The 27240-nt window shown below is 37.0% G+C and overlaps 1 protein-coding gene across 1 annotated transcript; it reads left to right on the plus strand.

The window, feature by feature from the left end:
* Positions 1-1264: 1264 nt before the first annotated feature.
* On the plus strand, positions 1265-26251 carry LOC128216385 (uncharacterized). Its single transcript, XM_052922945.1, has 3 exons — positions 1265-1344; positions 21638-22641; positions 25650-26251. The coding sequence occupies exons 2-3, from the start codon at positions 21645-21647 to the stop codon at positions 26249-26251; spliced, it is 1599 nt and encodes a 532-aa protein (XP_052778905.1). The 5' UTR covers positions 1265-1344; positions 21638-21644.
* Positions 26252-27240: the final 989 nt, after the last annotated feature.

The raw sequence follows: 27240 nt of genomic DNA on the forward strand, positions 1-27240 counted from the left end.
CCCAAAGTAGCCAGAAATAGGCTCCAAACATGGGATTTGTATATAAGTTGAGCATACTGTTTCCTTTTAAGTTTGCGTCGACCCGTCTTCAACTGGGTAGGGGGCGGGTTCGCGTGATCTGATTCAACGGGTAATCCGGATCCGCTAGTGGTTCTGATTGAATGATCTTATTGACATTCAAATTAAATTAAGTCCATATAATAAAATAAATAAACAAGAGCTTCCACATAAGTGATAAATACTCACGCCGCCTTTACACAGTATGATAGTACATATACTTGACTAAGACAAATTTGATATTAATTTCATAATGTAATTATAAGTTTAAAGATAATAAGAAAACTGTTAATTTTTATTTGACACATGATCAACCTCAAATTTTCAACATAAGAGGGATTTTAATTTCGCCGATATGCTATACTTAGATCTACTGATAAGCTAATTGATAAAGATCTAAAAACAAAACTCGCACAGAGACCTTGACCCAGCAATGCGATTGACATTGACCTTCACCTTGAAGTAAAATAACTGAAGTGTCGTCTTACGGTGGTCACTAATTGAAAGTTTAGTTCAAATCGCATAGTAGTATTAAGCGAATGACAAAGTTTTGGACGGGAGACGAAAGCGGGTCGGACGGATAAAGGTCATGAGTGAGAGTCATATCTTGTCCTACTTAAGATGGTAAGGCATATGCAAATGTAGATTTTACAATTGTAATTGTCGCGGGATATTCGGGATGGATGCAGATCCCCGGAAAGAAGGCACCCCAGGCTTAAGGATCAGCTTCTGGCATCACGTTCTGCATGCCTTGACAGACGATTGGAAGAACATTCTTCCTAATGTATTAAGTCCCGTTTGCAAAGAATTGCGCAGGGGTCGGTCTTATTTGGTAGGCTAAATATGCCTTCTAACTAATATAATTTTCTATAGAACAAGCATAAGGGAAATAGACAATTAAATGTATCATAGAATTCATAAGGATTAACGGAGATGCTAAAACTTTAACATATATGCCTTTTAAACCAGATTTTGTTATCGAATAATCATTACTAAAATCGGCATTAAATAGCGGACCATGGTATACCGGGATTTATCATCTGATCTTACTGATCACGCTGCCCGGCATCAACATAACCCGGGTACCGGGTTTTAGCACCAACCATGATAACCTCCCTTATTTCTTATCAAGGAAGTTAGTACTTTCGTTTTTGAAGACGCCTGAAATACGTTGACTATCCAAACTGCAACTATTTAAATCATACAACCACATGTGAAAGTAATGAGTTGTGTACTTAAGATATTCGAGTAACTATCGGAAAGGACTTTATTCAACAGTCAACAAAAGTAAGTATAAACAAGAGATGTTTGTCAAACATTATGCCCCCCCTGAGCGCCATGTTGTCAGGATTAGATGGACAATTGAATGAAATATGCATGGACTGAAATGACAGCTGATTTGTTGCCGTTAAGTCAGTTTTAAGATTATGACCATTAAAGTGTGAGGATAGAGTGTGTTATGACCATGACCTTTGACACTATGAACTCAAAATCCAGAGTCATCAGCTGGTCACCAGAAACCTTAATGTCAAGTTCAAGGGCCATGGGCGCAGGCATTGTCAAGTTATCACACAGACAAGTTTTTTTCGTTCAAGGTCACTGTGACCTTGACCTTTGACCCAATGACCCCTTAAATCATAAGGGGTCATCTACAAGTCAGTTGCAACTCCAAGTCAAGTTTGAAGGCCATGGGTTCAGGCATTGTTGAGTTATCACTCGGACAACCTTTTACCATTCAAGATCACTGTGACCTTGACCTTTGGAGCTATGAATCAATAAGGGTGATCTACTGGTCAGGCTTAACATCCATGTCAAGTTTAATGATCATAGGTTCAGGCATTGTTGAAATATCAGTGGGAGAAGATTTGTTAACTTTTTTGCGTTAAAGGTTACTGTGACATTGACCTTGGCCTGATGACCCCCAAAGTCGATAGGGGTCATCTACTGGGCAGGCCCAACCTTCATGTCAAGTTTGATGACCATAGGTCCAGGAATTGTCGAGGTCGCTTTCAAGGTCACTGTGACCTTGACCATTGACCCCTAAAATCAATAGGGGTCATCTACTGGTCAGGCCCAACCTCCATGTCCAGTTTGAGGGCCATGGGTGCAGGCATTGTCGAGTTATCACTCGGACAACCTTTTATCATTCAAGGTCACTGTGACCTTGACCTTTAGCCAATGACCCCTAAAATCAATAGGGACCATCTTCTGGCCAGGCCCAACCTCCAAGTCAAGTTTGAGGGCCATGGGTGCAGGCATTGTCGAGTTATCACTCGGATAACCTTTTAACATTCAAGGTCACTGTGACCTTGACCTTTAGCCCAATGACCCCTAAAGTCAATAGGGACCATCTTCTGGCCAGGCCCAACCTCCAAGTCAAGCTTGAGGGCCATGGGTGCAGGCATTGTCGAGTTATCACTCGGACAACCTTTTACCATTCCAGGTCACTGTGACCTTGACCTTTGGCCAGATGACCCCCAAAAACCATAGGGGTCATCTCCTGGTCAGGCCAATTCTCCAAGTCAAGTTTGAGGGCCATGGGTGCAGGCATTGTCGAGTTATCACTCTGACAACCTTTTACCATTCAAGGTGACTGTGACCTTGACCTTTGGCCAGATGACCCCCAAAAACAAAAGGGGTCATGTACTGGTCAGGCCCAATTCCAAGTCAAGTTTAAGGGCCATGGGTGCAGGCATTGTCAAGTTATCACACGGAAAACCTTTAACCATTCAAGGTGAATGTGACCTTGACCTTTGGCCCGACGACCCCCAAAAACAATAGGGGTCTTCTACTGGTCAGGCCCAACCTCCAATTCAGTTATGAGGGCCATGGGTTCAGGCATTGTCAAATTATCACTCAGACAACCTTTTACCATTCAAGGTCACTGTGACCTTGACTTTTGGCCCGATGACCCCCAAAAACAATAGGGGTCATCTACTGGTCAGGCCCAACCTCTAATTCAATTATGAGGGCCATGGGTGCCGGCATTGTTGAGTTATCACTCGGACAACCTTTTACCATTAAAGGTCACTGTGAACTTGACCTTTGACCCGATGAGCCCCCAAAACAATAGCGGTCAGCTACTGGTCAGTCCCAACCTCCAAGTCAAGTTTGAGGGCCATGGGTGCAGGCATTGTCAAGTTATCACTCGGACGACCTTTTACCATTCAAGGTCACTGTGACCTTGATCTTTGGCCTGATGATCCCCCAAAATAATAGGGGTCATCTACTGGTCAGGCCCAACCTCCATGTCAAGTTTGAGGGCCATGGGTGCAGGCATTGTTGAGTTATCACTCGGACAAGCTTTAAAATTATTTTACCATTAAAGGTCACTGTGACCTTGACCTTTGACCCGATGACCCCCAAAATCAATAGGGGTCATCTACTGGTCAGGCCCAACCTTCATGTGAAGTTTGATGACCTTACGTCCAGGATTTGTTGAGTTATCACTCGGACAAGCTTTGGTCCACCGACGGACCGACCGACCGACCGACCGACCGACCGACATACCGACATGCCTGTAATATACCCCTCTTCTTCGAAGGGGGGCATAATTATTATTTCGGGTGTTGATTAATACGGTACCCGGTATCGATATTGGGAAAATCAGGTATCTCAGTTTATGATAGCTGATTATGTCGATATCGCGTGTTTCGTCACAGTCGATACTGGTAAATATAATATTCTCTAAAGAAATCCCGGTATCGATAGGCCCGGTATCAATGTCCACAATAACCAGCTATGACTTTGAATATCTTAAAAAACAACAAAAAAGAGAGTTAGATTTCAAGAATGAAAAATATTATAATTACATGTTTTAGTAGGTTTACAGTCACCTTAAAATTACACACTTTTATCAAGCTGTAAATCTTATATACAATATATTTTATTTCAATAGTAATTGTCTTTTAATTCTAGTGTGTTATTTGGGGAATATATTTGGAAAGAAATAATTCGTTTTAATGAACACCCAGTGTGTGCTGATCTTTAAAAGTTAAAGTGTAATAGGTCTTATATGTATGCAAAATCGTTTAATAATTTGCAATTTAGTTGTCTACATGCCTTAAAAACATGTTTTTGCTGGTGTATGTGGTATTATGGCAATGAGCTTGTAGTGCTTAGATCAAAATAAATAGTCTGTTCTGGTCTGATTTCAAATATAACAGCTACAAACATGCCTATCTGAGAAAGGTTCTGTTCATTCCAAACATGAGGAAATTACAAGTACAGTGAAACGGTTGAGAATGTATACATCTTATAATATTTTAACTTCAGGTATATGCGGCATGATAACTCCCCGCTGTGCATCCCTTGTTTATTCCACTTGTCTCACAGCATTGGGTCATTTTCCTGTGTATCTGTTAATTGGTACATGGCCTTTTAAAGTTGACACTTTCAGAGTAGATAATCTCATTGTCCGACTTATATACATCAAATTATTGTATAAACAATAAACATAACTAAATGAATTAAGGTGGAACGCGACTATGATTTTTTTTCGAGTAACTGTCTGAAAATTGGTATACGAATAGAAGAGCACATGCCCAGTCAGGGACTGTTTTTACTTTTTCAATATTTGGAACAGTTTTGAATATACGAGTTTTCAAAATATGCCACTGACATCAATTTTTAGACGTCTGTCATATTTTTTCGTTCCAGCTACAATAACCGATATTTTCATCAATTCTTCGTTTACAGCTATGAAATTTCAACTTCAAGTACGTGTTGTGAAAACGTTCACGCTCATATATTTTTCTTTCTCTTGTTGAACGTCATTGTTTCTAAATTCGTCCATAACGTCATTTTTCGCGGGAAAAACGGCGTCGTGTTTCGCTGAAAAAAGTGCGCCTTTCTTTAATTCTTGAAAAAACTGCTCGTTTAATTTTTGATTTTTTTAAATACATGTATTCAATGTTTTATTACAAATCGCTTGATATCAAGAAAAGGGTACCTCACCGACTTCGTTTTTGCGCAGTATCAAATAATCTAACCCCTATACCTGTTTCTTTTTCAATACGAAGTGTATTTAAACGTTTATCATGACATTAATCGAATTGCTTTTGTTTATTAAATGGAAAGATTAGAAATCTTAGAGTGTCTTATCAATTTTATGTTATGGATATATGTTATTGTTATTGTACAAAATATCTAATTCCACACAAGACGGGCGCTGAATAACCAGCTTTATAAATCAATGACTTAAATCTGGCGGCTATTTTAATGAGAGGCTTTCTTAATTATTAAGCAATCTCATTTGCCGAATTATAATATTTTGATAATACACATCAATAATCGTTCCAGTCACTATGCTGTGAGCTGTTACTATGCTGATTAGTGTTTTGTTTTTTATATAATACATCTACAGTAATAACACAACAATAAACGGTTCTACTACTTTATTAGTTACTAATTTCTTTAATAAGTATCAGTAGAGATCTGCAGTTATAAGGCTCTAAACTAAGCAAAAGCATAGTAAATCCAGTATGTGACACACAATTCATACACAAAATATAACTAACAAACTAAAAAATGTTAATCGACAGAAATCTGCATTGTAATAAGCACAAACGGATCCCGGCAGTAGAGGGGGTGCAGCCCCCCCCCCCCCTTAAAATTATCCAAATTTTCTTCTGTATGTCACTATCGGAGAAAAATGTAATAGTATACAGATCTATAAAATACGCGACTATAGAGTTTAGTGTTTTGAATCTAAGTTTGATGTAGTCAATCGGTTATCGTTGAATAAAATCATATACAATTAATAAATTCCACTAATATTGGTAACCATATTATTGACTTATTATTGAGTTTGGTAGTGAATATAACTCTTGAACATTTCAACGAGGGTCATTTGTTACGCAACGGTTTGGGGAGGGGTGGGGGATGGTCAGTCCTTGACGTTAAAAAATGATCGGTCATTCTTTGAACAGAAAGAAAATGACTCATGTGGTCAATACATAACGGGTTCAATCGGCGTTAATTTAAAACACACTAAAATTTTAAAGTGAAACTCTTATTCAAATCAATATTCCACATGTATAACAATCATTTATTTTGACTGATAAACCCTTACTTCTTATTAGATAATAAACTCATACAAATATTATTCACTGATTAAAGATTGTAACTGTTTATTTAATAGTAGAAAGCACAAAAATGATTCATTTTTTTGGTGAATGCTAAAGGATTTACTACGGTCTCATATTTCTTTCAAATTAAACTCGGTATACTTCATAAGAACCATTGTTTTCGATATGTTTTTATTCTTAAAGGCATATTAAAACAATAGTATTAGTTGTGGTAAATCGTATTTGTGTTTAATACTTGTGTTTGCACTGATTGTAAATGATTACATTGAATTATTTCTATTATCTCATCTTATTAAGGGTTGTTGTAGTTCACACAAATGCACTCACATGAACGCACGTATACGCCCAAATACTCGTACATGCACGCACGCCCATACACACGAACACGCACACGCACACGCACACACACACACACACACACACACACACACTATGATAAAATATATGTTCCAAAGGGCTCAAATGATGATTTTAAAGTTAATGTTTTTAGTGCAGTAAAAGGTTTAATTTTGTTAATCAATGCATTGTTTGTTTTAATCCATAACGAGTTATTTTGTTTTCCTGACTTTACCACGCAATCAAAGCTTCTCGTGCGCTCAAGAAAATTCATGAGACAACTTTCGGCGATGCATTCAATGCCTATGATACAGAAGCCAACATAGGTACCTTATCCCGCACTCAATGTCCCTGCCGTGTGTATTGTACACGCGTGCGTGCGTGCGTGCGGGCGTGCGTATAAACATACATGCCTGCGTGTGAGAGCGTACATGTGTGTGAGAGCGTGTGTGTGCGTGTGCGCGTGCGTGTGTGTGCGTGTGTATGGGCGTGCGTAAGATTGTGTGTGTGTGTGTGTGTGTGTGTGTGTGTGTGTGTGTGTGTGTGTGTGCGAGAGCGCGAGCGCGTGCGCATATATGCATGCGTGTGCACGCGTTCTTGAGTGTGGGATGGTGTGTGGGGTGCGTTTTTACGCGTGCGTACGTGACTTTATTGTACGTTTTGTGCGTGTGTTTGTATGTAAGCTATAACAACCCTTAACAAAATGAGCTTATAGTAACTATTTAAAGATGCACACTTACTCTCCCATCTCAACTCAACTCAATATCTTAATTTTCCCCATGGCTGGACATATTCATAATATATCCTAACATTGATAGACATAGAACATAAATAATATTATATACAATAATATTACAGTTTAAAATTATAGCATATTGTTGTCAAAATATTTATATAGGTAGGATATAGCTATATATAAGTATAAATAAAAAGCTTACATTCTATATGCAAATAAAATAAGTCTATTTGACTTCCATGATAGTAAGGTCGTAATATGTGATCTGACGCTTGGATGCAGAAATTTTGTCGAAAACAAAGGTTCTTATGAGAAAATCGAGTTGGTTTGAAAGAAATGAGCATAAAACATGGTATTTTTACATTATGAGAGTAGACCACAGTAAATATCTTAGCATTCACCAATAATTTAATGTTTTTGTGCATTCTGTTATTAAACACGCGGTTAAAATCTTGTAACCAGTAATTAATATTTTCCATAAATGCATAATTGAGTAATAAGTTTTATTAGACAAAATTGATCTTGTTATACATGTTTATGCATGGATTTTGGATAAGCATGTCACTTTAACCATAGTTCATTTATAATCAGTGCTTCAATTATTTAATAATGTTAACTATACGGAATTCAACAGAAGAAAACAATGTTGAATTATCAATTTAACTAAAATTAACAATAACTGTTATATGTTATTGATCAGTGGTTTATTCAAAACTAAGATCTTATTAGCGTAAATAATAGTTCGATTTACGTCATGCTAAACGTTTTATAACAATACGTAATGAAAAAGAACAGGTATAGGGGTTAGATTATTTGATACTGCGCAAAAACGAACTCGGTAAGGTACCCTTTTTTGATATCAGGCGATTTGTAATAAAACATTGAATACATGTGTTTAAAAAAATCAAAAATTAAACGAGCAGTTTTTTCAAGAATTAAAGAAAAGAGCACTTTTTTCAACGAAACACGACGCCGTTTTTCCCGCGAGAAATGACGTTAAAGACGAATTTTAAATAAATAACGTAAAACAAGAGAACGAAAAATATATGTGCGTGAACGTTTTAACAAGACGCACCTGAGGTTTATTTTTTTTTAGCGGTAAACGAAGAATTGGTGAAACTATTGGTTATTGTAGCTGGAACGAAAAAATATGAGAGACGTCTCGAGATTGACGTTAGTGGTATATTTTGAGGAGTCATAGTGTCAAAACTGTTCCGAATATTGAAAATATAAAATCAGTCCCTAATTGGGAATATGCTCTTCTATTCGTATACCAATTTTCAGACAGTAACTCGAAAAAAATTCATAGTCGCGTTTCACCTTAATCAGAGTTATAAACAAATAAGTGTTTTAATAAATACACAATTATGATCATCTGACGTTTACGGGCTCTGAAGTAATCAGTTATACTGACCCATGAAAGACCATCTCATAAAAGACTAATCAAGGGGCTTATTGGTGTATCTTTTTGCTGCCTTAAACCTTATGTCATTTGTTGACTCATTCAAAAAATATGTTCTGAAAACTTACTTCACAACATACCTTGTCTTCGATCCACAAATTACTCCCTTAACAGAAATATTCAAATACATCAAGAAATGAAATATTGTGTAAATCATGTGATTGTGCATAATTGTAACAGAACATGTATCTCTTTAAGTATTTCCAAAATACATAGAACTAAGAAAAACTCAAAACAACATATTTAGTAATGAATAAAAAAGACACTTAAATCATATAACATTCTTCATAATATTAGCATATTATTTAGCATTAGCTAAGTGCTTACTGTTATAATGTTAAAAACAACTCGGTGTAGCATAATATTTTTTTAAAACATTTTCTTCAGATTCAAAAAGAAATCAGAACTTTCTATTATAAAGTGGTATATAATTATGTAAAATAAATAAATCTAAAAAAAACATTTTATTGTTTGATGCAATTAAAGAATGTAATGAACACCCCGACACTGGCGCTCACACATCCATTAATTGGCAACACGTGTGAAACGTGTCATAAAGGGGCTTCATATCTCATTTATTTAGGTTAAAGTAACTTGAAAATGGCACAGTTTATGATTCCGGATTATGTTGGTACCGGGTTTTACGTCACAGTCGGTATCAGGTAATATAATACTCTCTTTAGAAATCCCGGTATCGATAGGGCCGGTATCAATGTCACAGGACTCAGAAAGACTTTCATTTCATTCCGACATTTTTATGTTTCCATGTTGCCAACAGTTTGCCGTACGAAAAAAGCTAACAAGAAATCCTGGCCTTTGTATGGACTAAGTTTTAGGGCAGGTTAAATATTTAGGGATCACCAGCACATCCTGGGTAAGGTAGCACCGGGCGCGTGCTCACTTAATGCGTTCAAAATAAAATATATTTCAAATTCTTTGTAAATTTGCCATAATGAAGTGAGAGATAATTTGTCCTCATTTTTTCCTTGAATATTTGTCCTCAGTTAGTGCAAAAAGACGCTATCCTACACAATACAATTTCTTTTCACACCAAGTGATACATTTGGCGCCAATATAATACCATTTTTCATCATCAAATTATGAAAATTGCTTTAAAAATACCGTTATAGAACTATAAAATTACCAATTCTTAAAAAATTGTGTAAATTATTTAGTTTCCGGAAGATAAGCTGTGTGTCTTTGGCTAATTGTGCACGTTTCTTTACGCTCACCGACTGGCATTGGGGTAAAAATAGCTTCGTTAAATGCCTGGCACTTTCTATATGTTTGTACGCTATTTTCGAGCCTGATTTTCAGCCATTCGAGTAATGTAATAAAATAGATTGGGATTCGGGCTAAGTAATATTTAATTTAGCAACCAATTTAAAACAATGCGTTCAACAATGTATTTTAACTTTGCTGACGTCAACATTGTTTTGCGTGTACGTAGTCGTAATGTTGTTTGATTTCACCTTGCGATGATCATCTAAAGATGATAACGTTTCATAGTAGTTAACTCGCTAACTATGCAAGCACTATCACGTTCAGTCCCTCGACTTAAACTTATTTTGCTCTAAAACGTTTTATAAGAGGAAGTAGTTAACAAACTATTCCGAGAAAATGGTGCAAGTTTTTGTCTGAAATGTAAGAAACTGTGAATATGGTTTTACATTTCAGGTTTATAACATGACGATCTTATCACTAAGCATTCTTCTACGTTATAGTAAGATGGCCTTCAGTTAAATCATAATGATAAGGAATGGGCGGAGTGAGCGTTAGCAATAGAGCCATTGTCAATAATCTAGATTAAACTTTATCTTTTCCTACTGACTAAGAATGTAACTCGATTAGCTTACGCAAATTCAACGTGCAATCTGAGTATTTGTCGAAACCGTGCACTTGCTAAATAAAACCAGAAACAGCTTCATACTCGCAGGTGGCCATATTCTGACATCCATCACCTCTCTTACCGGAAACGCGATACATAGAGAGCAAATGTTTTATTACTAAACACTGATTGAGTCTACGGACGTGTTTACTGGCTTGTCATCGTCTCCCGAGTGCTTGAAGAAAATAAACCACCCCGTTCCCATTGCACAAAATGTATCTTTTGACACAAGAGTAATAATAAATAAATTTCTGCAATGTAGTGTAAGCGATTCGCACATTCATGGTTTTGCGGAAAGTATAAAGCTATGCATCGTAATCTTTCCTGGATGTACAAGCTGCAAATTATCTGCAATCGTCCAAAATATATTGAACATATACTTAATGCTCACAGTGCAGGTCCTGCTACAAACAGTCGACGCTCTACCGCAGAAGCTCTTAAAAACGTAAAAGGAATAGAGAATGAGAGAACTACCTGCGGACATATGATATGTATATAACTACAAAGGTATTGACAAAAGCCAAAGCAAAGGTATAGGCCGGTACTGGGCTGCACGGGAAGTGGCTCCAAGTAGCCACCGTTCTGAGTGAGATGGACTGTTAGAAGGCCTGAGACCACAGTTATTTTTACTATATGTTTCATATAGCCACTAACCTAGCTTTTCACTTTAAACCAGCCCCAAATGAACAAGTAACTGGCTCCTATAAAAAAATCAAATACACAAAATTTAATCACAACAAAACATATGGTTGACTATTGCCGTGTCTCACAAAATTGAGTAGAAATACATGACCCTCAGGTCAAGACGGGAAAAGGCTACACAGTTTCACAGGCAATGAGGTTTCCAATATTCACACTGGAAACTATCATTTCTTTGCAAAACAGTGTCAAATTATAGGTAAAATCGGCAAAACCAATCGAAGCTTCCCTATTTAATTTTCTGAGTCGAATATTTACTTTAGCTTGTTCATCTGCTTCACATGTACAGAATATATTTTCAGCAAATCGTTATACGATTTACGATCGTAATATTACTGTTTTATTTCTTTACAATAATCATTGGAACACAAACGTGTGTTTTAGCTATTATTATTATTATTATTATTATTATTATTATTATTATTATTAATTATTATTATAATACACACGTTGAAAGTGATTAAGTATTCCATTTAGTTCATAAAAAAACCCAAAGAAGTTCAACGGAATGTAAAGTCATTTACATTAAAAGTTACGCTTTGTTTAAGTATTGAGTTTTAATGACGCAAAATTTAGCCCGGAAATCCCTATTGTTTTTACACATAGAAAGTTTAATCATTTGGCTATATCATACTAAAATATAGTCATAGAGAGCGACGTCGTCTGAAACACTGAACACTTGAACAACGTTGAACAAAAATAAAATGTGAAAAAAAATTGTTATTCTGACGTTTCAAATTTATCTTACTTCTGTGTGCAAATTCTAAAATAAAATTGTGTTATGCTTTTCTCAAGTCTTATCTTTTATTAATTAACATGTATTTTTTCAATGAAATTTTAATACTTTATGACGCAATTCAGTATAAAGTTGAAGAAATTATGGTGCCTTTTATTATAGCGGGGTATTTCGCTAACCTTTATCGGAAAGGTATTTTTTTCACATAAATGATTAAAGCAAGCCTACCACTTTATGCTGATCAATTGCTAATACATTAATAAAATATTTGATTTTTGACGGCAAAATTTTGTTGAGCAACGTGCCCCATTAAGCTTAGCTAAACTCGAACACACAAATCAAATAATGGTCGAAATTCACAACATTTTATTCCAAAAATAGCACAACAATGGTTGATCAACTTTTTGAAGATTTGACAATAATCATACACTAACAAACACAATTCATCTCATTAGATAAATCACATTTACATTTTTCATTTAAATTATAGTTTGGGAGGATACTTCAGTACATTTATTCTATTAAACATGGTGCTTACCAATATCAACCGTACTCTGCTATACTTTATTATAAACGTATGTCTTAAGACATGCTCAACATGTTTTGGCATAATTGATACGTTTCTGTGCCAATGACACAACTAATGAAATTCTGATAGTCTTGAACAGCTCCTAATAAATCATATATATTTTAACACACAATAGACTATATCATAACAAACTAATGCCAAAACAAATATCACATGAGATCAAGACAAATGGAACATATTACCACTAACAATCAAACAAATAAAACACATCAACATGACAGTCATACCAATTGGAAAATAAATCACCATGATCACACTTAGGCACAAGGGAGAGAATTATATATTATTAAACAATTCAACAAGAGCCACTTTAAGAAACAAAGAAAGCTATTCAATTTTAACATTATCACATGAGGAGACAAGAGGGAGAACTCTATTTTCAATGGGAACAATTCAACAATCGTCACATTCAGAAACAAAAAAAGGCAGCTAAATTACATGATCACATTCAGAGACAAGAGGAAGAAGTATACAGACATACACTCAGCAACAAAGAGACCAATTCAACATGATCACGATCAGAAACAGAACCAGCTATTCGACACGATCTCACTAAGAAATGTAGGGTACATTTCCACATCATCACACTCGGAGACAAAGCGGAAAATTCAACATGGTCACAATTAGAGACATAGAGGACAATTTAACATTATCACACTAAGAAAAATACATTGGTATCCAATAAAGGAACAAATTGCAATTATTATAATTAGAGAAAAAGTTTTTTTTTCAACACGATGAACCTCAGAGACAAAGAGGACACATTAAAATTATCACATTCAGAGACAGAGGGACATTTGTTACGTTAGTACACTCAGAGTCATAAGGGTATCTTAAAACTGAACATATTTAGGTACAAAGGGAAACATTTAATATTATCACATTCAGAGACAAAGGTGTACTTCAACATTATCACATTCATCGACAAAGGAAAATATTTACAGTAACACAATCAGAGACAAAGGAGCAATTAAACACTGAACATGTTTAGAGACAAAGGGGGACATGCAGAGACAAACAGGACATTTTAAAATGATCACAATCAGAGACAAACAAAAGGTCAATTTTTAATACCGTACTCAGAGTCAATTTAACTCATCACTCTCAGAGAGAGGGATCCTTTCAACATTAACAAACTTAGAGACAAAGGGCAAATTTCAATATAATAACATTGAAAAGAAAAACATTAAACATTAAGTAGTGAAAATTACTTTCTAATCAAGAGAGAGAAAACACCTCAAATCTGATATTTCCAACTAAGGGGACATCAAAACAAAGTGAGATTTAGTGACAAAAGAGAAACCTTAACATGTTTTAGCTCATCGTTGAAGGGAGCATCTCAACATGTTAGCATTCAAAGATAAAAGAGACACGCCTACTTGTGTATTTCATCGTGAAAGGGAACATCTCAACATTGTAACAATAAGAGACAAGGAACATTTTTTCCTTATAATCAGAAATAACACATTGTTATCACATCAAGAAAAAAAATCATTTCAGGTCAATGTGGTACTTTACCTTAAATCAAATTTAGTATATTATAACATTCTGGTTCTATGGAACATATCCCATAACATAAGATACACTTATTAGCTCTCCTTTATTATCCCATGGAAAAGTAGGAAAATATATATCAGCTTTTATGGCAAAATAGTAGGGAAACGTAGGAGTGCTGGCAACATAAAGTTAAACAAACAAACACTTCTGAACATCAGTTTTAGATCATTTTACAAAATAAAATCTTTCTTAACAATCTTTTGTAATGGCGTCTTCCTGTTCCATAAAACCTGTGATTAACTAAGCCTTGAACGACATTTTAGTTGAAATGTTCATAGCCATCAGGCCAAATGAAATTGTTGGCAAGGATTAAATTGACTATAGATATGCAGCTCTTAATCTAAATAGGCAATCAGTAACCAGAGATCATGAATAGAGATAAAGAGGTCTACAAAATCAACATTTAAAAAAAACAACAGGAAAAATAGCATTTAACAAGTAGAGAATGACTTATATATGTTGTTTACCATCTTTCAGTTCATAATATGAATTGTTTGCTGGTTTCTTTCCAACAAGTCGTTAAAGACAAAACAATACAACAATATTAGGCTTTCACATATAGAAAAGGGAACACGGCTTTTTCGAAAAGTAGGGAAAAGAAGTCTTAATCAACAGACATATTATAAACTGTACATGCAATATTTTCCTTCACTAGCCACATATATCTGAAAATCATCATAAAGGCGTAACATCATTTGTAGCATAAAATAACATTTTTTGCAATGAAACAATAATAAATTTCAATTAACAATAACATATTTTTACATTTAATCATCTGATATAACAACAATCTCACTGCAATTTAAGGAGTTAAAATATTAACTTGAAGAACTCCTTTGAAATTGTGTTTATTCAAAAAAGGCAGCATAAATTAAAATAAATATATACTTTGAAAAAAAAAATAACCGTTTGAATTTTGTTTTGACAGCTACGTCATTAGCAATACTTTTGCGTGAAAAAAACACTCTTTTCAAAAAGTGGTATTTAGAAAATTAATAATAATATTAATAAAACTCCGGAAAAAGCTGTAAGAAACAACAAATTGTTGATTTTAGTATAAGATCGTCATTTTATATCACTTATGCAATAACATACGATCTTACACTTAAATCAATAAAAATCTTCTACATATTCGAATTAACTGGGTCATAGCTATGTATCCACATTCATTATGTCAACATTTAAAATATCATACACACATTGGGAATTTGTTTGTGTCTCGTATCATATGAATAATAAAAACTAAATAAAACCCTTTTCATTAAGATGAAACCTTTCAGTGGAAAATCCTAGTCGTTTTACAGATCGTTTTAACGTTTTTATACATTTCTATATTTCCTTCAACTCACCCTTGTGTGAGTTGAATTCCGACTTCCAAGTGTCTCTTTTAAGTTTCCGAATTCATACTGTATTATTTTGGTGTTTTAACCAATGACTTTCACCGCGCCACACTATGGATGGACATGTCAATCTGGCAAGACATGTTCTGGCGACTCTCGGCCGTCTCTATTGAGTCCCCGGATGTGTACATATTGTATCGTCTTGGTATTGTAGTCCGCGCCATTAACAGTGCCGCACTAAGGCTGGGCAAAAAGACCTTCGACAACCTCAAGACTTTTCCCTGGGTTTTCGGTAGCCAAATACAGAGAACTAAGTCTCTAGCTAAAAGGCTAAAAGTGAAGTATAATACTGCGAATAAGGAGTAAGGAACTTATTCCTTATTCAAACTCAAACTCCCGGCCTTGGCGCATGTGAGACCACACTCTCTCACAACATCGTGCAAACGAGAGTTACTAAGTATAAGTTAGCATAACATTCTTCACAATCGTTGTAAAATAAATAATGTTTTAAACTGAACTCGAAATACGAACGGAAAAAATGAATTCTCAACATCTTTACTTATACATTTTTTTTAAAAAATATAAAAAGGCTCTTTATAAAGAGTTTGCAGAAACGCATTGTCTATTCGAGAGGGTTTAAGTACTTAAAGCGCTTTAGAAATGCACAAAAGACAAAATAAGGAACAGAAATCGTGAAATGGTCCAAGAACCAACTAACTCGTTTGATCACCTTTATGGAAAAAATGCATAAGTAGTTTACACAAAACGTTTACTTATCTATTCAAGTGAGGAATATTGCTAAAAGTGCTTTAATATGGCACCAAAGTCCGAATAAAGAACAAAATTCTTTAAAAAATATCTCAATTTTAAGGTCTCCCATTTCTTCAATCTTTTAACAAAATATCCATGCAACATTGTTCTCAACCAAAAGTTTGCCTACATGCATTGTCTATTCTAATAGGATTTAGCGCTTCGACTTCTTTGTAACACGCTATAAGTTGAATAAGGAATAAAGAACTAGTTCGATCCTTAATTTATTCCTTATTCAAACTTGAATATGGACCAGAGACAGGGAGTGTTTTTTTTTTACTTTTTTTACTTAATATACATATTTTGATAGAATAGTTTGTGATCTAAATAAAAAGTTTGCAAAAATGCAGTGTCTGACGATAATAGTACTTAGGTACTTTTAAATCTTACCAAACTCTGAAAACTACTGGGACAAGCCAGTGGTCAAGTATTAAAGTATAGACAATATTGATTATATCTGTCATGTGTTCCAGTTCCGGATAGAAAAATCCGACACGAGGGCACCTGCGTTGCCAGGTAACGAGGCTTGCTGAGGGTCGGATTTTTCTATCCGGAACGGACACACATGATAGATATTTTTTCTAGTATACCTTAAATAACATTTTTTTGTGAAGGAAATACATAAGAATGCGCGTTTTTGTACATTTCACCAAAAAGCGTGTGCGATGATGTTTACTGACGTCATGACGCGCAGTAATTTGTATTCACTGAATACGTCAATAAGTTCCTTCGCTATCACGTCTTTTAAGGGTTATTTTGTTTTGTTTTTAAGGAATATTTTGTAAAGTTAATGTTAATGGGACTTAATTATTGAAATCGCATAACTATGGTTACAGTTAGTGTTTAATAATAGAAATAGAAAGTATTACGTCACAGCGCGTGTCTCATCTGGCATGGGGGGATGCCAGATGGGATTTTTCAGCACGGCTGACGTCACCGGAAATGCCTATCCGGTGTGCTAGAAAAGGGGAATAAGGTAATGGCCGAAACGGCACAGTCGTTAAAAAAACAAAGAGACGACACATGCATAAATAAATGATGGAACAAATTTCGCCTTTGAACGGTCAGTAAAACACAAGTTAACTGGAACACAAGTTAACTGGGGCAGTTGCATTGGTAGATCTTTTCAAAGTATATTATTCTTCAAACATACTTTGGAAATAAACGCTGAACGAATTGAGTGAAAACTGATTCATTTCCTTATTTCTTGATCTGGAACTAATCAACGGGCAATTCTGATCCGCTGGCGGTTATGATAGAATGATCGTTATTGATATTGAAACAATTAGGTCAAGATTATAAGTATATATCATGTGTTTCCGGTACGGATTGAACAATCCGACACGAGGACACGCGCATAAGCCGGTAATGAGGCGTACCGAGTTACGCAGCGTGCCCGAGGGTCGGATTTTTCGATCCGGACCGGAGACACGATTAATATTTGTTCTTGCATACCTAAAATAATGAATTTGTTGAAAAATTGACGTAGAAAACGCACTTTTGTACATTTCATTTCAAAAAAGCGCGTGCGACATTGTGTACTGACGTCACAAAGCGCAGTAATTTTAAATCAAGTGCTATCGACCTCAAATAGTTCCTTTAAAATCGCGCTTTTACGATTATTTATTTTCAATTTTAATTTTAAGTATTGTATACCTATATTTTTGATTACGCTTCATTGAAGTTGCATAATATACTTTTCATAAACCATACAATAAAAGAAATAAGAAGTGGCGCGTTGTTGCGCGTGACTCATCTTACATGGGGGTGTTAGATGAGTTCTTCCCGCACCGGTCACATGACCGGAAACACACATCCGGTATGCAAGAAAATAAATTAAGTACGAAAGACCAATCACAGAAGTGATGAATACCGCACGACGCCTACACACAGGATGGTATTACATATACTTGAATCAGGCAAATATTGAATGTAACAATAGTGATATATCCTTAAATATAATATGAAGCATAGGTATCAATTCTTATTTTCAACGCGATCAATCCTAAATATTCAACATAGGAGGAATTTTAATTCTGCAAATATGCTAGAATTAGATTAACTGATAAGCTCTAACTTAAACAATTGATAAAGATTACCAATGACAAATTTCTTCTAAATCACGTGAATATTAAGTTAATGACACAGTTATGAAATGGACATGAAAGCGGGCCGGACGGATAAAAGTTGCGACGAGTGCGATTAATATATTGTCCTACTTTACCTGGTTAAGTGTAAGCTAATGTAGATCTAACAATTGAAAATGCATATTCGGGATGGATGCAGTCCCCGGAAAGAAGGCACCCCAGGCTTCCAGATCAGCTTCTGGCCTCACATTCAGCAAAACGCTTACAGCAAATATCATCGGCATGTTGCTTTTATTTAGTTCGAACGTGACTTAAAAAACTACAACAGCACACCTAACTGATTGTTTATATCGGTTTTCGCTGGGTTGGTCTTATTCAGTTTGCTTAATATTTTCTCTTATGATTATACTTCTCTAGAGAATAAGCGTAAGGGAAATAAACACTTACTGGTTAACGGGTGGTCATACCTTCAATAGGCAATAAATACCGGATCATGTTTCAATTGATTATTTAATCTCATCTATCACGCAGCCCGGTATCAACTCAATCCGGGTACCGGATACCGGGTTCTAGCAGCACCTATGATAACATTTCTTATCAAGAGATTACTACTTTCGTTTTTGAAGACGCCTAAAATTCGTTGACTCTCTCTCTCTCTCTCTCTCTCTCTCCAAACACTAAATATTAAAATCATAGACGACAACCACTTATGAATTTAGTGATTTGTGTACTTTAGATATTCGAGCGACTATCGGAAAGGACTTGCTTTCAAGCGTTAACAATTTACAAAGGTTAGTTTAAAATAGTATTTTTATAGGGGGCGGTGCCAGGATTTAAAGATAGTGAGTGCACACTTGAGGCAGCCACAATATCCATGTAACATCGTTCTTAACCAAATGTTTGCCTTGAGGTAGTCACAATAGGTGGCGTTCAGAAAGACTTTTATGTTATTGCGACATTTTTATGTTCCCATGTTGCCACTAGTTTGCCATAACAAAATAAAGAATCCTGGCCTTTGTACGGACTAGTAACTGGGGGGCACAAATTAGAACGAATAAGAAAATTATAAATGGAGGTTTCAAACGAAATGTTTCAATTTGAAATCGGTTGGTTGAATTGCCGGAATTATAAATTTTCATAAGTATATACAAAAGAGTATACAATGTGGCTTATACGGCGGGGTTTAAAACTTTATAGTGTTTGTGGGTTGTATGCTGTAGTTGTTGGTGGTTGGCGAGGGTTGGGGAAGTCGAAGAAGGGGGTGGGGTGGCTAAAACCCGGAAACCCCTTTAAACTTCAAAGTACATGCAGTAGAGTATGCTAGGTGGTTTGTAAGCCGGGGTTTAATACTGCTTTGTGTTTTCGTGGGTTATATTTCGGGGTTGTGGATAGTTGGAGAGGGGTGGGGGAGTCGGAGGAGGGGGAGATGGTGGCTAAAACCCGGACCCCCCCCCCTTACTTTTATACTTCATTGTGTTCGAAGGTTGTATGCCGTAGTTGTTGGTGGCTGGAGATGGTTGGGAAGTCGGAAGAGGTGGTGTGTGTGGGGGGGGGGGCTTAAACACGGAAACCGCTTTAATTTGCATAATTACATAAAATAGAGCATGTTAGGTGGTTTGTTCACCGGGGTTTAATACTGCATTGTGTTTTCGTGGGTTGTATGTCATGGTTTTGGGTGATGGGGGGGGGGTGGAGAAGTCGGAGGAGGGGGGCGTGGGCTAGAAATTATAGTGTAAACATCAGCCTTCAGCAACAGCTCACGCACTATGATGGGGAAAGCGAGTGTTTTGCTGTAGTTAACTGAAGTATGATATGCATTCTTATGGCCTCTCCTCATCAATATTTCTTTCCATTCGCTACACACCCTATACGCCCTCCAATACAATGAAGCTTGAGACAGAGCGCACCCCCATTCACGCAGTAATAAAAGTTTTCTTCTCGGTAATTATCTGTAGCATTTTGAACTCTTTTAATTGCTCCTTCTTTACAAACGGCTTCCCCCTAAAACAGCCCCACCCTCGCATAAAGTGTATAGTACAGTAGCCCCAGACACAACCCACTACCATCCCCTCGCGCACAAGAAAACGATATTTATAAGCACAAAAAATAGCATTAGAGGCTTTTTTCTCGCCGAAATCCATCACCTCCGACTTCCCCGCCCCTTCCGCCCCACCCCCTCCTACACATACACAACACTCACAGCTTTCTCACCTCACAGAGAATATAGTATGAGCCCTAGTCTACCACACCTCTAAACTTTGAAATAAATTATCTGAAAGTAGTATTTTAGACATCTTTATAGCCCTCCATTCCTTCTCCTTTCTCCCTACCTCTCAAACCACCTACTACCACGACATACAAACCACAAAGACAATGAAGTATTAAACCCCGGCGTACAAGCCACCTCGCATGCCCTAAGCATATACTGATGAAAGTTAAAGGTAGGTTTTAGCCCTAACCCCCACCCTTCCCTGACCTCCCACGCCTCTCCAACCACATACAACCAGAACTTACAATCCATGAACACACAATGCAGTATTAAACCGCGGCGTACAAACCACCTCGCAAACTCTACTGTATGCACTATGAAGATTAAAGGGTTTTCCGGTTTAAGCCACCCCACCCCCTCCTCCGACTTCTCCACCCCTCTCCAGCCACCAACAACTACGGCATACAACCCTCGAACACAATGATGTTTTAAATCCCGGCGTACAAACCACCTCGAATACTCTATTGTATATAATAAAAAAAACAATTAAGGAGTCTCCGGGTTTTCCGTTGTTTTCGGCTTTCGGTTTTACACCGACCCGTGTGAAATGTTGCATTCTTGTGTGATGTTTGCACATTTTCTCCATTGTATTTTAATCATGGTCAGTTGTAAAATTTAAATGCGGGTGGTGGTTGACAGCAAAAATCACAAGCAAATCCTAGGTGAGGTTGCACAGGGCGCATTCCCGGTAAATTTGGCCATGTCTTTTATTTCAATATATAGGAGAATAATATAAAATGATATGCCTGAAATGCACTTTTTCGGCCTAGAAATTTATAAACCTTTCTTGGGAGAGTACCCCCACCTCCCCTGTCAACTATTTGATTAAAATTAATTCGGTTCTAAAGGGGGTGCGCATGCCAAAATGCTACGCCCCTTTGTAGCGCCACTCGAAAGTCAACTTCTGGATTTAATAGCTCTTGTAAATTGTTTAGAATTTGGTAAACCAAGTATATATTTGACAATCAAATTATGATTTTAGACTTAAGATGGATGCAGTCTCAGGGAAAAAGGCACCCGAGGGAACAGGATCGGTGTCTGACCACACATTCTGCCAGACATGTGCGAACGATGGCAAGGACATCCCTCCTGATGCCTTCTGTACCGTCTGCAAGGAGTTCCTGTGTTCCAACTGTGCCCGAGTACACAGGAACATGAAGCTTACCAAAAGCCACCCTCTTCAGGACAAGAGTACCATGCCTTCTTCACTCCAACCAGAGAGTGAGAATAAGCATTTTACGGAAACATGTCAACGCCATGCCGAAGAGTTCATAAAATACTTTTGTCCCAATCACGAGACACTTCTGTGTGGAGACTGCTTGGCTGAGAAAGAACACAGCTCATGCACTATTGAAAGGATTTCTCAAGTGGCAAAGCGGTACAAGGAGGGCCCAAAATACAACGGTCTGAAGGCAGCACTTGTCCAGGTGGTCAATGATATCGGCAACCTTTCAGACAACATACAAGCGAGCATGAACTATATTGATGAAGAGAGCTTTACAAATATCAATGCGCTTCGAAAGTTCAGGAATGAAATCAACCAGTACCTGGATAAGAGGGAACAAAAGTTACTGGAAGAAATTGAGCAGAAGAAAAAAAACTCACAAAGCCTGTTGAGTGAACTAAAATCAAATTGCCAAGACATACAAGCTGCCACTGAGAAGCTCAAGGCTGAGCTACAAGCCAAGGAAGTCAACAGTAACCAGTTGTTCATATCTGGAACAAGTGCAATTAAGGAGTTAGTCGGTTTTCAGTCAGCCCTTAAAGACATCAGAGGTAAAAAAAGTGTGTCATACTTCAAGTTCACAAGGGACCCCACCACAGAACAGCTGCTGGCTTCATGCACAGCAATTGGCAGAGTTGACCAGGTGGCGTCAGATTTGGCAGACCAGGTGGCGTCAGATTTGGCAGATAAGGTGGCGTCAGATTTGGCAGACCAGGTGGCATCAGATTTGGCAGACCAGCAGACAAAACTTCAGGAGCCAGGTAAGCAACACAAAGCAGTTATATCACAATAAGGTTTCATGTTTTATTTAAATCTTTTATTTTACGCCATGTGACTTTATTGCCCTCCATTCTCCACGTCATTTGAGATTTGTATAATTTCCTTTTAAAACAGAAGTTAATGCACAATCGGATGCGTGTGCTTGAACGTGTGTGTGTGTGCGTGCGTGCGTGCGTGCGTGCGTGCGTGCGTGCGTGCGTGCGTGCGTGCGTGTGTGTGTGTGTGTTCATGTGTGCGTGCGTGTGAACTTGCGTGTGAATGTGTGTTGTGCCGGTGAGTGTTCTAGGTTTGACCTCAAAATGCGTTGTTTTCAAACATTGCATCAATTCACTTTATTTCACTGTTCAGACTATTTTAAGACGGCATTAACATTTATTAATGGTACAGCGTTGTCATCATAGGTAGCAGTATCGGTCAGAGATTATTTCATATATTTATATCTTTTATTAAAAGATATCTGTATTATATTATAGCTTGCATAGGCGGCAGTTTCAGTCACAGATTTATTATATTTGTTATATATATTAGGGATGGCAACGAGTACCCGAGTACTCGAGTACTAGATCAATCATCAGAGTACCCGAGTACCAAATCACTACTCGAGTACTCGAAATAAAATATTGTTTTTATAAAACTCACCAAATAAGCGATTTACAGACGTAAGTATAAGATCTGACGCGTTTCCAAGACGATAATTTACGGTACCTCTAAACCCCACTGTGTATACAATTGACCCTAATAAATTAATTATATATTAATGCCTTAAAACTTCAATCACTGTACACTTCTCTTCTTACTGATACTGCCCACTTTGTTAACATCGTTTACTTCTGATGTTGATACCGCCCTCTATGGTTACACTATTGTAACACCGTTTACTATCTGGACTTGCATTGTCCCCTCCGGTTACACTGTGTTTTTCTCTGGTTGATACTGCCTCCTATGCTTAAACAGTACTCGTCTCTGACTGATACTGCGCCCTATCACTTCAATGTTAATTTATGTAGCTAATACTGCCCACAATTCTTACACCGTAAACTTCCTTATCTGACAATGCCCCCTACGGTTTCTGCTTACACAGTATACTTTTTTGACTGATGGGTACTTCCCCCTATGGTTAAACTGTAAATGTATTCATAAGAGGCAGTTTCAGTCAGAGATTTTATATACTACTTCTCTGACTGATTCTGACCCCTATGCTAGGCTATGGTTTCACCAAATATTTTTCTGAGTAATGTAACACCTTATACTTCTCTGACAGATACTATTCCCTGTGGTCACACCATATTCTTCTATGATAAAATCTTTCCCAAGTGGTTACACCGTATACTTCTCTGACTGATACTTATAGTTTTCTGATTGATAATTTCTCCTGTGATTATACCGTATACTTCTCTGACTGATACTTATAGTTTTCTGATTGATAATTTATCCTGTGATTACACCATATACTTCTCTGACTGATACTAAATCCTGTGGCTACACCATTTTCTTATCTGATAAAAACTATCCACAGTGGTTACGCCTTATACTTTTCTGACTTATACTATCTCATGTGGTTACACCTTATACTTCTCTGACTGATACTATCCCCTGTGGTTACACCGTATACTTCTCTGACTGATACTATCTCATGTGGTTACACCGTTTACTACTCTGACTGATACTATATCCTGTGGTTACACCGTATACTTCTCTGACTGATACTATCTCCTGTGGTTACACCGTTTACTTTCCTGACTGACACTATATCCTGTGGTTACACCGTATACTTCTCTGACTGACACTATCTCCTGTGGTTAATACCGTATACTTCCCTGACTGATACCTTCCCGCATGGTTACCCCGAATTTTTCTCTGACTGATACTGCCGCCGATGGTTACACCGTATTCTTCTCAGACTGATTCTGCCCCAGTGGTAACATTTTATACTCTCTGGGTGATACAACCCCCTATGGTCACACCGTATACTTTTCTGACTGGTACTGCCCCATATGGTTACACCGTACTCTTCGCGGACTGATACTGTCCCTGTGGTAACACTTTATACTTATCTGATAGATACTACCCCCTATGGTCACACCATATACTTCCTTTGACTGACACTTCCCCTATGGTTACACCGTATACTTCTCTGACTGATACTGCCCCTATGGTTACACCGTATACTTCTCTGACTGATACTGCCCCCTATGGTTACACCGTGTACTTCACTGATTGTCACTGTCTCATATTGTTACACCGTACACTCCCTGGCTGATACTGCCCCCTTTGCTGGATGTTTCTTCATAAAAATAACTTTAGGACTTGTTTGTGATTAGTATCGAAACAAGAGAGGCATAAAGTAGTTTATTGTCAGTGTGATCACTATTTGAGTGTTATGACAAAGCAGCTGATAATCATTAAGAAAAAACGGGCGAAAATAAGGGCGGGTAACCGGAAACAAACTGGGTGTTTTACATTTTATTGGGTGTTTCACAAACTATGACACCAATATTTTGCTAAGTATTTACTGTAATAATCCTTTGATTTCATTCAAATTTAAAGGTGTTTAAATACATATTGTTCTTCAAAATAAAGGATTAATCCAAACACACTTTTAAGTATGATTGTTCTAATATCATTTGAGATAACATCATTTTTTATCACCAAAACTGAGTTATAAGTTTCAAAAATATGAAATACACAAAACGCGGCAAGTGTAGTTAATTATATGAATTATGTCCATACAATTTACTAATTGTTCAGATTTGCAAACAATCCAAGAAAATTTATTTTAAAGCTTCAAGTATCTCTTTGTGTACATGCCCATTTGTATATATTGTTTCATACATGCACGTTCCATCCAGGTCATTAACACATCTTTTGATACATCTGTTCACTATGAACATATCTAAGTTTGCTAAATGTTAAATACCTGCGAAGTAGACATAAATAAACATTTTTTTTCAAGTTGTTGTTCATGGAAAGTTTTATTTCGATATTTCAGCCTTAAACCAAGGCCGTGCAGACTTAAGACAGTACCAGTTTAGCAAGCTGCCTGGCATTCCAGTGAAGACGGCAGCAGACGCCAGTTACTGCTTCCTGACCGGTGTGGCCTTTCTGTCCGGAGACAGGCTTCTACTGGCTGACTTTAGCAATTGCTCAGTAAAGCTTGTGGACACCACTACCAACAAGATAGTGTCCCAGGTGAAACTTCCGGATAAGCCGTGGGGCCTGTGTCTCCTGCCCGGGGAAAAGGCAGCCGTCACTCTGCCTCGGGAGAAGAAGATACAGTTCGTATCTACTAAGGGAAATGCCACACTACAGGATGTTGTTAAAGTAGATGGACAATGTTGTGGAATAGATTTCTGTGATGACAACTTGATAGTGTCCTTCATCCTCCCAGGCAAGGTTGTGATGATGGACATGACGGGAAAGGTGAAGAAGAGTGTGAACAAAGAGAGCATTGGAAAACCTTTGTTTCAGTTTCCGTCGTATCTGACAGTGACAAGAGAGAACCAGAGTACTCCCGCCATATATGTCTCAGACAGGAACACCAACACCATAACCAAGCTGAGCATATCACTGGAGATGCTCCAGTCCTATTAAGACCCGATACTGAGATCACCGTGTGGTCTAACAGCTATGGGGGACAATCAGCTGCTCGTGTGTGGGAGGGACAGTCACAACATCCTGTTACTAGACACGCTCACCGGCGAGATAACCCAACTGCTGGGGAAGGAGGTGGGGATAGAGAGGCCACACAGTGTGGCTTACTGTTCACTGAAGAAGATGTTGTTTGTCACCTGCGGTCTGAATGGCAGACCTGATTCGGAGAATTTCGTGAAAGTATTCAACTTAGTATAGATCAAGTCTGTCAATTAATATGAGTGAAATCTGTATCAGGTGTGAAGTCATTGTTATGTTTAAGAATAATTCTAATGTAAAGGATGATACTGATAATACGCTTATACAATGCTTAATTTCACATATCGCGCGATTCAATTACTGTGAGAGTATTTGGCGGAAAATTGACTTTTAAATTATGTTGAACGGTTTTCATAAGTGACAAGTAGTAATTTGTTAGTAGATGTGAATATACGAGTATGAGAATGTGTATTATAAGTTGAAATGGTAGTAGCTGATTGTGTATGAATTATACTTACAAGATGGCTTCTTACCACACATAAACGAAGTTTATGTCAAATGTGTGAATGTTAAGTCAAACATTGTTATTGTGTAATTGAATGATCAAGAATATAGAGTTATAGACACGGTGTGTCATTTTTTCATGCAGTTTGTATTTAGTAAATTTGATGTTTATAATGTGTTTATATTGAAATTAAACATACATGTACGTATCTTTATACATATATATTGAATGAATAATTCTATAGACATTGACCTTAGTGAGATTGTTTCCAAAAAGATGGATTGAATTGTTTGAACAGACATTGACCATAATTAAAATAGTTTCCTCCTATATTAGTTGAATAATTAAACAGACATTGACCAATATGCAACTTGTTTCCTCCTATATATTTCGAATAAATTGTACAAACATTGGTGTACTAGATGTAAATAATGTCATAAAAGGT

Source organism: Mya arenaria, chromosome 14 (assembly GCF_026914265.1).
Source record: "Mya arenaria isolate MELC-2E11 chromosome 14, ASM2691426v1".
In the NCBI taxonomy this organism is placed as follows: domain Eukaryota; kingdom Metazoa; phylum Mollusca; class Bivalvia; order Myida; family Myidae; genus Mya; species Mya arenaria.

What these genes read in the sequence shown, in the direction of transcription:
- LOC128216385 (XM_052922945.1), top strand. Translation starts at nt 21,645, where the DNA reads ATGGATGCAGTCTCAGGGAAAAAGGCACCCGAGGGAACAGGATCGGTG. An exon ending in GACAAAACTTCAGGAGCCAG is followed by an intron (nt 22,642 to 25,649) that starts GTAAGCAACACA and finishes TCGATATTTCAG; the next exon opens with CCTTAAACCAAGGCCGTGCA.